Raw genomic sequence first — 12,678 nt, forward strand, 5'->3', positions numbered from 1 at the left:
CCTTTTAATAAGTACCTTTTGTATATCCAATTTAAATGATTATGATCTTTTAAAGAACACCTTTTAGTATATATATACACAACACAAACTAAACTAGGAATGCAACACTACGTCTCTTATTCCTTCCCACAAAAAACTAATAAATAAAACATTACTTTTTTTTTCCCTGAAATTAATCCAGTAGCTATTCTCGTATATCGCACAGATTAGTGACTTGTGTGTGTGTGTGTGTATATATATGTATTATACAACATAAAATTATCAATTCAAAGAAGTAAATAACTAAATATCAAATAATACAAATTATTTAGTCTTAAGTCTTAACATAAAAAAATTTATTACTTTTTTTATTTTATTTAGATAAGTAATAATACAAGTTAATGAAATAAATATTAAAAAATGCATAATGAAATGACCTGGGTACTAAATAAATTATTTGAATTTAGATAGGTGATAGAATAATGCTTCCTAGATAGATTAGTATTGTTATTTATTTGTATTCAAATAAATTCCTATATTTTAGGATAGATAAATAATATGTTCACAACATTTTTACAACAAATACTAAATGACAAGTTGTTACTGGTTGTTATTGTTGGGGTAAAAAAATAATCTTAGTGTTAGGTTCAAATTTAAATCAATAATAATTAACCACTTATGATTTGTTGTGTAAATGTTGTAGACTTAGCACTTCTGTTTAGGATAGGAGAGGTTCCTATGTTTTAGGATTTGTTGATGAGGCTATCTCATCTTTGGCTATTGATGTACGTTAAATTCATTAATGAGAATTAAGTAGAAAATTAATTAAAAATGTCTATTTCCTCTCTCAAGTTTAAGAGATCGGTCATCTCGAATTGACTAATTATCTTTTTCATTTAGTAAATTATCCTAGTTCACAACATTTGGTATCAGAGCTAACCGATCCAACTAGTTAAAATATATATCTATATATATATTTATATATTTGCTGCGTTTCTCATTCAAGCAAACCACAAAAAAAAATCCATCCTCCAAATCACCATTAGCACAATCAGCCAGCACTTATGAACAAGCCTTCAAAGATTTAAGGCATGCCCTTCAAAACTTGTGTGTAGCGGTAGATCAATTGGGCAACCAAATTGAATCATTGCAATCTGTCAAAAGAACAACCAACGACTTTGAAGGCAGTGCTTTACACATTCAAGCCAATGCTACGGAGTCATCAAAATTTTCAATAGAAGTACCGATGCCAACAACAAGTGTTGCTTTGGCCTTATTTCAACAAGAACTTACTAAGGAGCATGAACAAGAGAAGGTTCTACAAGAAACTGATTCATTAGATGGTGCACATGCTAAAAATTTTGAGTTTGATGATTGTTTTTATGATCAACCCTCCATGGTGCATGACCGACGAGAGCTTATTGAAGTTAGAAAGATTGAGACTGTGATGCTTCCTATGACTCAAGAAAAGACAACCTTGATTGCACCAATGAGTATGCACATCGATTTTGTAATTCCTGATAAATTTTATATTGAGGAATGTAGGAATTTTCTATCCTTGGTGCTCCAAGAGGTAATTCAAGAATTGCAGGACATGCCTAACACCAAAATTCTCATCCTTCTTCACTTTAAAATCCGAGTTCAAGTATTCTCCAATCGATGTTTGCAAGATTCAATTTCTATGTCCTTGAATCTTGAGGACAAGATTCATCTTGAAGGGGGAGGGAATGTTATGACTTGGGTACTATATAAATTATTCGAATTTAGATAAGTGATATAATAAGACTTCTTAGATAGATTAGTATTGTTATTTATTTGTATTGAAATAAATTCCTATGTTTTAGGGTATGATGAGTTCCTATGTTTTAGGATTTGTTGATAAGGCTATCTCATCTTTGGCTATTTATGTATATTGAATTCATTAATGAGAATTAAGTAGAAAATTAACCAAAAATGTCTATTTCTTCTCTCAAGTTCAGGAGATTGGTCATCTAAAATTGATTATCTTTTTCATATAGTAAATTATCCTGGTTCACAACATTAACCGATCAGAATCATCAGATTAGTTTTTTTTTTTTTTAAATGTCAAGATAAAGCTCTTGCCAAAGGAGGAGTGTGTTATAAACGGAATTAATAACTTTCACTTTCACTTTTTTTATAAATATAGCAGCCTATTTTTTAAGACAAATAAACCATTGAAAATAAGCCAAATCAACCAAATATTTTAGTCATTTTAGGTGTTCTTCAAATTCAATTCCAGATTGCCACAGAATGAGTACAATCTTTTCGATAATTTAGTGTGCAACTATGCAGTCCGTTCCCTTCTTTTTCTCTTGTTGATGGTTATGCCTATAAACAACTGAACCCTTTCCCATAAAATTGAGCATTGAATGGGACTTTATCAACCCTTAGTCCTTAGATGAAACTCTCACATGCTTGGTACCAACCTTCTTAGCGTTCTTAATGGGAGAGAATCTATGCCGTTGGAAACATAAGATTGACAATTTTGTATTTCAGCATTCAATGACTGCTAAACTCTCATCAATCTTCATACAACCATGAAGTTGATCAACTATACTATGTATCTCACCAACTTGTGGGGTGGACGTGTCCCCAGCTAAAAATTTACATGCCCTGTTTTTTACATGCACCAAGCTGTACCCAGCAACAACCCTCACACCTCTCTCCTTCACCAACCTTCTCATCCTTGCAGCATCAACAAATGATCCACCTGATGCATACATGCTTGATGCAAGCAAATAACCTGATGAATTTAAAGGCTCCAACTCAAGAACACGAGAGATGGCTCCTGCGCCAAGCTTGCTGTTCCCATGGCTTTTACAAGCACTCAAAAGTGCCCCCCAAATACTTGCACTAGCCTCAAAACCTTCAGGCATCTTCTTGATTAAATCAATTGCACTATCAAGTTGTCCTGCTCGACCCAGCATGTCAACCATGCATGAGTAATGCTCCAATCCAGGCTCAACCCTGTGATCTTTAATCATTGAATTGAAAAAACCAAGCCCCTCTTCAATTAACCCACCATGACTACAAGCAGATAACACTGAAAGAGCTGTCACAGCATTTGGCTCCACTCCATGTTTTTTCATTTCAGCAATCAAAGTTAAGGCTTCACGTGCAAAGCCATTCATGCCATATGCTGCAATCATGGCACTCCATGAAAAAACATTCTTATCAGAAATCTGTTCAAAGGCTTTCATTGAGTCTTCTATTGCCCCACACTTTGAGTACATCTCAACAATTGCAGTTGCAACTGCTACTTCTGCTTCAAAACCTCTGTAAATTGAAATTCCATGAGCCCACATTGACCTTCTCAGTTCAGCTGAAGCTGAACAAGCCTCAATAAGATTGATAATGGTAACCACATTGAGATTCTCTTGTGCATAGATCATCTCTTGGAAAACAGCTATTGCCTCATCTGGCTTGCCACAATAGGTGAACCCTGCAATCATTGTGCTCCAAGAAACAACATCTCTTCTCTCCATCCCATCAAAAAGTTCCCATGCCAGCTCAATAAGATTGCATTTTCCATAAGCATCAATTAGAGAATTTAGCACCAATTCATTTGATTCATATCCCCACCGGATTATTACACAGTGGACTGACTTGCAGTGAAATGGCTGCACAAAAAACTTGCATGTCTGAAGAATATTGACTAGACTCACCTCATCTGCCTCAATTCCTTCCTTCACCATCGAATAAAACAATGACAAAGCTTCCAAATGCTTCATATTTAGGACAAATCCAGATAATATAGAATTCCATGTGACATTGTTCCTTTGAGACATCTCATTGAAGGCTTTAAAGGCAGATTCGGCATCATAGCACTTAGAATACATATCAATTAAAGAATTCCCAATATACACTTCAAAAATGAAACCTCTACTGATCACTAACCCGTGAACCATTCTTCCTATACTCAAGTCCCCTAAACTAGCACATGCTTTAAGGAGACTCACCATAGTTACACCATCTGGCTCAATGCCAACCTCAAAAACCATCTCTCTGTACACCTGCAAACCAACCTGAGCTTCCACATTTTGCACATAACCACTAATTATCACACTCCAAGAGATAACATCTTTTTCACACATTTCATCAAACATTTTCTGTGCATTCACCATGTCAGAATCAGCATACAAACTCAACAAAGAGTTCTGAACTGAAGGAATGGCCAAAAACCCACTTCGAAAAATGTAACCGTGTACTTGCAGTCCTTCAAGTTTAGCTCTAAGACTATGACACGCCTGTATTACAAGCACCAAGGTGGAAGTGTTTGGCTCAAACCCATCAACCCTTGCACTCATAAACCATAGCAACCCTTCTTGTAAATCTCCTTTCTGAAGATACCCATATATCATTATATTCCAAGAAACTGAATCCTTGTTCATGCAGTTAAAAATTGCTAATGCAGAACCCAAGTCTCCACATTTCATGTAGAAGTCCATGGTGGAGTTACCAATTGAAGTGAACAATTCAAACCCCTGTTTAACCAAGCTTCCATGTATAGACTTTCCATGTCTAAAGGAGAGGTTTGAACATGCCTTGAGAATGGGAGGGAAAGCTGATGGGTCTGTTAGTTGAATTCCAGCTTTTTTCATTTGGTTATAGTGGGAAAACACTTCTTCCCATTTCCCATTAGATGATGACTCCCTGATTCTTAATATCCAATTAGGGAGCTTTGAAAATAATTGAGTTGTTGGGAAGCGCATTGCAAAGAATCAAATGCAAGCACTTGTTTGAAAATGAGGTTTTCAGAGTACATGAGGAGGTAGTTTTACATTTTAAACATCACATTCAATGCTTCATATGCATACGAGCTATCACTCCCGTAAGCTTGGAATGGATTTTAATATTATACATATAGAAGCACATAGTTGGCGGTGTATAGGTAATTAAGATATGCCATTTTATGGACCCCATAAAAATGATTCGAAAACCAGAAACTAGCTTGGATCAATTTATTTTAAGATTGACCTTTTTATAAGATGGCTAGGTTAACTACACTGACTTTACTTCTTTTAAGGTACAGTCATGCATGTTCATCTTTGAACCCGATTAATGGTAAGAACACAACTTTTTCACAATTCCTAACATGGCCAATTGTGATTGAAAAAAATCACCTTCACTTAGGTCTACTATTAACATTCCTTATATCATACACCAATTACAATAGGATCATGTCAAGAGTTGTAAAAAATATAATGTCTTTTTTTTTTTTTCTTTTTTTTAAGTTGTGTCCTTTAACTTATTATTTGAACACAGCGTAATGAAAGATCATAAAACAAATTGGCAACTTCTACATGGGCAACGAGGCATTTTGAAATTCAAACATTACACGTGTGGGGGACCGGGGGTGAGTGAGAGAGAGGGACAAAAAATAGTTATTGGCGGATGTTGCAAAATTGAAGATAATGGTTGTCAAACATAACATATCTAGACCAGTAAGAATTATACTTCGAAACGGCCAAATCCAGCCATGGCTTGTAGTTTCCATTGTAATGGATGACAGCGGCATTCTCTATCTCTGATTGATTAAGGGCTGGGTCATAGCCAAGTCCCAAGACATGCCAACCCCGATCCAGTGGATACGTCAAGTTATAGAAAGTGATCAGTCCCGGTGGCAATGAGCCAAGTTTCCAAAGGGTCCTATCCTCATTCTGCAAAACAGTTTCACATCAGTTGCAAGCCTGAGTAGCAAGACTACATCTAAATCTATAGCATGAATGAAAAGGCATCAATGTTTGTTGGGCAAACTAGGAATAGGATAAATATCAGAATCTTAATTAAAACAATTTCTGAAACAAGTGGTATGGACCAAAAGCTAAAAATAATCCTTTATAAGAACAGCCAAATGGAAATTGCAATCACTATCATCAGATTAAAATAATATTAAATAGTAGCATCCTCCACGAAGCAAATAGTGGAGTCATGGGGTTCACAATTGCAAAGAAAAGAATATTAAAACTAGAGAGGATGGGATTCAAAAGCCTTCAAAAGTTCTTCGGAACACACACAGCCAATTGATTTAACAACACAGTGGATACAAGATGTTTAAAGCTCAAACACGCCCCTCTACAACCATCTTGACGATCCACAATCTAGTGATTACTCCCATACTGATATGGCACAAACACATATAATACTATCATCCAATGAGACTACATTCATGAAGTAAATAACGTCTTCATTCAGCCCATCACACCCTACACCTAAAGACCTATATGTCATTTCCCTAAAAAGTAAAAAGTAATAACTACTAGGCGTTTTGCCGAAAGATATACCACTAGATACCAAAATGATTGCACACTTATGGTCACCATCACCATATATTTGTACACATGACTTTGCATAAATGTACTATAATAAAAGAAACACATAAAATAAACAATTTATACAAAGTTAATAGATGATAAGAACTTGAAAAGGGGTGGGGGAGTCTGGATTGGGAATGGAGAAAGAAGACAAATGAAGCCTTACCATATCTTGCCAACGATGATATATTCCAGTTATATTTCGCTTTTTCCACTCCTTCAAGTCAAAAATATTCATGCCAAATGCCCAACCACAAGCATTTGGATCAAAATTCTCAGAGATCTTTGGATTAGAGAAGTTGAGATACTTATCAAACCTATGGAAGCTTTCCTTGCATGTCTCCACTGCACCATTTACCATCCCTTGCAGATCAACGGACCAAAGAGGCGTGAGATCCTTCTGAACTACAATATCATCATCCAAAAATAGGATCTTGTCCAGCTTTGGGTAAACTTCAGGAAGGTAGAACCTTAGGTGATTCAACATGGACAAATATTTTGGGTTCCTGTATTTAAGATTGTCTTCCCCAGCAGATACGGTAGTAGGATGGTTTACTTTAAAATAATATTCTTTAGTTCTCGCGGACTCAAGTTGGCGTAGAACAGAACAGTATGAGGAATTCAGCCACTTGAAATCATCAATGTTCTCAACTTGGATTGTTGCCTTCATAGGAGGGTTGACAATAAACCACATTCTCATTGCAGCAAAATTCAGTTTATCTGTGACTACATGAAAAACATGTTTTTCAGGTTCCTTTGCATGCAGCACGGTAGAATTGACAACCACAGATGTTGCTAGTACATTATCAGAAAAGATGGCATAGTGATAGAGAGAAGGATCTTCAAGCTTTTCTTTGTCAAGATCCGGTTTACTATAATAACCCTGCATATAATAATCTGCTGCAAGCTGCAGAGGAAGGCATTGCAATCGTTTAGGGATTGTTTTCGCAGCTAGCTGAATCAAGAAAGCAGTCTTCTTCTTCATTGCAGTTACTTTATCTTCAGTTGACTGAACCATGGCTCTAAATGTCCTTGCAACGATGTCGCAGTCATATAATTTGTCTTTTGCTCTAGAGAGAATGTGACCCATTGCTTTTGCTTGATCAAGGGCACTGGAATTGGAATAGTGAAAAAAACTGCATGAAAACCAAGAGCGAGCAAGTATGCCTGGTAACCAGGACAGAGGACAAAGAGCAGCAATACCTTGGGTGAAGCTCAGCATCAGAATGTGCTTCTCCAATAGCACTTTGACTTGCGTTGGAGTGTGCCATAAGAGCGTTGTAAAGCTCACTTTCATTCTTAGACTTGGCAATGCTTGCATATGCTTTGGCCATTATCATCTGGTCCTGCATAAGTTTGAGGATGGAATCTGAATGTGGATGAACAAAATCTCGCCTCCATATATTGTACTTTCTCTTGACAGAGGTGTCAAGGCTTTTAGATCTTTCAATTGCTGCTTCTGCCATCTGGTTGTCAGTTTCTTTATCTTGTTGAATTAGTTGTGCAGTTCGGAGATCCCTCCTTTCCTTCCGTGCTATCTAAAGGGCTAGGAACTGTTACAAATTAAAATCACTTTAACAAAACATATCTATGGAACACTAGTAGAAGCATTTGATGGTTCACCTGCCGCATGCGCTTCACTGGGCTCATTGATGAGTTGTAAAGATATGGGATTCTACCATCTTGATGCCCATCGATATAATGCTCAGCATTCTCTCCAGATCTTATCCCATATTGAAATGAATCAACCACTGTCTGAAAGGAATAGACAGGAAAATGGCATGTCAGTGTCTATAACTAGGAGATAATAATTCAATTAGTAATGTCAGCCACTTAAACTAAACAAATCGAATTATTAAGGCAAGGAAAAAAAAATGATTGAAGATGAAGTTCTATATATATAATCTATATGGTTCCCATAATTATTCAAACTATCTCAGCTTTGGTATGATTAAGTACTTCCACGTACATTATTGCTATCTGAAAAAGAATCAATGTTAAAATCAAATTGGAGTACCTCAGAACTTGTTGACTGGTCATGGTGAACATCCATAGGGTTTTCCCATACCCAGGAAGCAGATAGGTCCCTCATTTTCACCCTACTAATTCGAATAGCACCAGAAGTATCACTGTATGTCGCAATGATGTCAATATCCTGTATGAAATGTATAAAAATAAGCATCACTGCTATCTACTGAGAGAGGGGAAAAAACTCTATGAATTACCTGTTCATCTGGATAATTGCTGACTCCAGTAGCAGAAGCAGTATCTTGCACCTGCTTAGCAAAGATATGCCCATACAGTCAACAAATGTAAAAAAAATTTAAGATGTAAAAAGTTTTTTACAGAGGTAATTATTCTAAAATCATAAAAGAGGATGAAGGTCCGTGGGTGTCAAAAAATCTGTATGGCTGTTGCATTTTAACAACACAAGTGGCTGCCAGCCACATGAATACTTTTCAGCCATACTACAGAGTCATATGTTCAGCCACATCATAGACATCATGTTATCTTCCCCTACCTTTAAACAAATCCCTTAAACTAATTCCTTCACCAAACAGTTGCTGACAGTTGAAAAATATTATAATTTTACCAGTTCTATTTTTGAGATCTCTTTCCTACAACTGCTAAATACTTAGGGTCTGTTTGGTTGTCCGCTGGAATTAAATGGCTCCATTCATATCTGGTAAAGGCTTGAACAAACAAATGCAACAACGTAAATGAGGTAACTCAAGAATCGCAACTATCGCTATAAATGGCTTGAAGTGAGGTCATGCATTTGTGTAAGGTGCTCTAAAATTATGGATGGTATAATTTGAAACTCATGGGACAACCAAATAAGCCCTTATTATATATAAAAACACCATTATGTTTCAGCGTTGAATCATATTATAATTCAAGATATACTATTATAATAATAATAATACTACCTATCAAAAAAAATATTATAATTCAAGATATACAAGTTGAATTCTCATCTCATCTGGAACTAAGACAAACGTTCTCTAAGAAATTCTCAAACAAACAAATGCAACAACATAAGTGAGGTAACTCAAGCATAACAAGTATCAATATAAATGGTTTGAAGTGTAGTCATGGGTTCATCTTAGACGTTGTTTGGAGCTAAAAGGAAGCAGAATCAGCCACCAAAGCTAAATTGCTGATTGGGAAACAGTGTGCCCTAATTGGCAGTTCAGTCATGTGATTGGGAGTCTAACTTGGTTCTTGGCATTCCTGATGTGCCAATCCATGATGGTGCATCCAATGACTACCAAATTTTGTGGGGATCTCTAGTAACTAACCATCCACGTGGGGAAGGCTTTATTGACCAGGCATGAATTTTTGTAACTGTAACACATGCTTGGATTGATAAAAGCACATGTCTTGTAGTTAGCTAAAGAGTCGGTTACATTCAGCACTTGCTTAATTAGTTGAATAGAATTAGTTAGGCTAGGCACATCTACCACATGATAATATTCCAGAACCTTTTGCACACGTGTTATTAGCTAACCAATGAGAATTAAACATACCAGTGTATAGAAGTCTTTTGTAAAGTAATGAAGGACAAAATCCACAAGCTGATGACTTTTCTGCTCCTTTCTCTCTAAAAGTTTCTCTCACTCTCTTATTCTCTCTTTTATCATGGACAAGGTAGCGCTCCCTTGAAGCAGTCACTTATTCCTGAATTTTTTCCACTCCCTCATCATTCCTTAAGTCCATTTCCAAACCCCAACTCCCATACAACACTAGCACTACCTGGAACCCTAAGTAACCCTAAAGACCAACACAAACACTCAAACCCTCAAACACCCACTTGACACACCAGAAACCCTAACCTAGCCAGTATCCTATTATTAAAAAATTATGGATGGTGTCATTTGAAATTCATGGGACAGCAAAACAAGCCCTTAATATTTAGAAATATACCCAATTGTTTCAACATGAAATATTGTTATAATCTCAGATATGCACATTGAAATCTCTTCTCATCTAGAACTAAGAAAAATGTTTTCTAAGAAATTCCAATAACTATAGTTCCTTCAACCACTTTCATACTTACCTATGTTACTAAAATTACAGACAGGGAAGTTAAGGTTTCAGGTTTCCCCTACAGGACAACCCACCCCAATACCTCCCCATCTTTGCTTTACTTGTTTTCTAGAGTTTCCAAGCCCCATCCTCTAGAAAATTTACAAGCACATCTTATATTTAGAAGGCTAACAAGTGTTGATAGATTACACTAAATAGTCAATAATACAATAATGTACAATTTATGGGAATGAGGTTATAAGAAACCTTGCCCAAATGGCATCACTAACAAGTGTGTATAAATTACACTAGTGTGCATTTCGCAAACACAGAAAAATGAAAGTTTTTTGGGCTTTTTGAGTTTATTTTGGCAAGCCCACACCAAAAAGAAACCCCTTTTCCCTCTCCTTTTCTATAGTACTTTCAACAAATATGCAAACAGAATAGCTCATCCAAACACACTCTAAATAGTTAACGATACAATGATGTATGCAATATTGACAATGAAGCTATAAACTTTAAATGACAAGATATGAAACACCATTATTTAACTCTATAGCAATCCATAAATCATAGAAGTAAGAACGAAGAAGAATTGAGATTGAAACCTTGCCCGCAAGGCATCGTTCGCAGTAATACAAGGGCCGAAACTCATTGAATTCTCTTTGACTGAAACGCATAAAAAAATTCAAATTTTAAAAACCAAGAACACCAACAAACACATAAAGAAGCTAACTAAATCAATTAAAAAAAAAAAACCCAAACAAATAAAAAGAGAGGAAATTTATAGTGTGCCACTTACAATGGTAAAGGGTTTGATACATTTGCTTTGACAAAAGCCAAATTGCACAGCATCTGCAACAACAATAGAGAGTTTAACAACTAATCAATCCACTAATGGTTAATGGGTCTGATCAAAATTTTGATTTTGAAGTTAAAGACAGTGATATTGATCCAAATTAAGCATAATCAATGGCGTGAAACCCCCCCCCCCCCAAAAAAAAGGAAAATGCAAACGAATTCACAGTGTGAACATGGAGATCTAACGAAGTGAAATTTCAATTCAATACAGTGTTTGAAATCGTAGAACAAGTAGAAAATCCAAAGTGAAATAAAGGGTAAAAATGAAATCTTGAAAATTTGAAAAAGAAGAAAAGATTAGAAAGATGATTGATTTACCAGTGAGATGAAGATGAGTATTTGAAGAGAATGAAAGCTTGGGAATGATTTTTCACCAGCTTCCATTATATACAGAGAGAGAGAGAGAGAGAGAGAGAGTCTGTGTTTATGTATGAGTTGGGTTTGGCTTTTTGGCTTCTGGTTCTTCTTCTTCTTCTTCTTCTTCGTGTTGGTCTTTTTTCTTGTTCGTTTTTCAGAGCGCGTTGGTTGATTAAGGAGGCGTGGGTTTTGCTAACGTGCGCGGTAGGAGCGCATTTAGTCAGTAAAAACACACAAAATTACATAATCTGAAACTATGCATATTCTTCTCCTTCTTCTTGACTAGTGTCTAATTGCACTAAACTCATCATAATGGTAACATTATACTTATCATAATAGTGACACATGTCAAATGCATGAGTTTGATGTAATTGGTCACTGGACATCATACTGGACCCAAGCCAAATTTCATTATGAATTTAATTAGTTAGATTTGTTGTTATATTTAATAAGTAGGAGAACACATTTATTTATTAATTATTCTACTTTAGAAGTATTCTATAATTACCAAAACACTGGTGTACAATCTACCAATCAAATTTTTCATTCAATGCTCTCGTTCACTAAATGGGGGAATAGCCTAATAAGTGATGATTTTAAGATACATGTTATGGTCATGCCACTTTATAGAGCATTAGATGGGAGAATAGTTGATAAATTATTAGTTTAGGACACGTGTCATGCCCATATTGCTTTACGGAGCATTAGAATCAAGCAAAACTCTTTAGTCTATTACTATACTTTGTGTAAATAGAAAAAGTATCCAATATTTCAAATGCTTGCAACATCACACTAATGATGTTTATTAGGCAAAATCTAACTCAAAGTATTTTACTCACTTTACCAATTAAGTTAACATAAACTCACAAATTCACAATGCAACTTGAATATAGAATCCATGTTTAAGTGAAGGGATGTATCGGTACATTGAATATATAAAATAATTTTTCATTTAGGACTACGTGCAGGACTTATTCTTATATGAGATGAAAGTATAGTAATACACCAAATTACAAACTTAAGTGATATTTAATGGTATGGATAATACAAATTCAACTATACATGCTTATATGTCAATGTTTTGAAGCCAACATAAGGAAAAAAGGGAAAAATATAC

General features: G+C 35.5%; 2 protein-coding genes across 5 annotated transcripts; both read right to left on the reverse strand.

Annotated features, from left to right (window-relative positions):
• Nucleotides 1-2,338: 2,338 nt before the first annotated feature.
• On the reverse strand, nucleotides 2,339-4,744 carry LOC115968700 (pentatricopeptide repeat-containing protein At2g17210-like). The gene has a single exon (XM_031088173.1). The coding sequence runs from the start codon at nucleotides 4,710-4,712 to the stop codon at nucleotides 2,493-2,495; it is 2,220 nt and encodes a 739-aa protein (XP_030944033.1). The 5' UTR covers nucleotides 4,713-4,744; the 3' UTR covers nucleotides 2,339-2,492.
• A 528-nt stretch (nucleotides 4,745-5,272) lies between these two features.
• Nucleotides 5,273-11,752, reverse strand: LOC115968701 (probable galacturonosyltransferase 3). Of its 4 annotated transcripts, none has more exons than XM_031088174.1 (9): nucleotides 11,523-11,752; nucleotides 11,146-11,198; nucleotides 10,952-11,012; nucleotides 8,540-8,590; nucleotides 8,332-8,469; nucleotides 7,938-8,069; nucleotides 7,518-7,852; nucleotides 6,481-7,426; nucleotides 5,273-5,660 (listed from the first exon to the last, which is right to left on the reverse strand). In XM_031088174.1, the coding sequence occupies exons 1-9, from the start codon at nucleotides 11,586-11,588 to the stop codon at nucleotides 5,385-5,387; spliced, it is 2,058 nt and encodes a 685-aa protein (XP_030944034.1). In that variant the 5' UTR covers nucleotides 11,589-11,752; the 3' UTR covers nucleotides 5,273-5,384. The 4 variants fall into 4 exon arrangements, with proteins under 4 accessions (XP_030944034.1, XP_030944036.1, XP_030944035.1 ...); XM_031088176.1 differs by having other exon boundaries at nucleotides 8,332-8,443; nucleotides 11,523-11,694; XM_031088175.1 differs by having other exon boundaries at nucleotides 10,957-11,012; nucleotides 11,523-11,615.
• Between the last annotated feature and the right edge of the window lie 926 nt (nucleotides 11,753-12,678).

This window comes from Quercus lobata, chromosome 11 (assembly GCF_001633185.2).
Source record: "Quercus lobata isolate SW786 chromosome 11, ValleyOak3.0 Primary Assembly, whole genome shotgun sequence".
NCBI lineage: Eukaryota > Viridiplantae > Streptophyta > Magnoliopsida > Fagales > Fagaceae > Quercus > Quercus lobata.

What these genes read in the sequence shown, in the direction of transcription:
- LOC115968700 (XM_031088173.1), bottom strand. Translation starts at nt 4,712, where the DNA reads ATGCGCTTCCCAACAACTCAATTATTTTCAAAGCTCCCTAATTGGATA.
- LOC115968701 (XM_031088174.1), bottom strand. Translation starts at nt 11,588, where the DNA reads ATGGAAGCTGGTGAAAAATCATTCCCAAGCTTTCATTCTCTTCAAATA. An exon ending in CAGTGAAGCGCATGCGGCAG is followed by an intron (nt 7,853 to 7,937) that starts GTGAACCATCAA and finishes CTAGCCCTTTAG; the next exon opens with ATAGCACGGAAGGAAAGGAG. An exon ending in ATCATCGTTGGCAAGATATG is followed by an intron (nt 5,661 to 6,480) that starts GTAAGGCTTCAT and finishes ACTGTTTTGCAG; the next exon opens with AATGAGGATAGGACCCTTTG.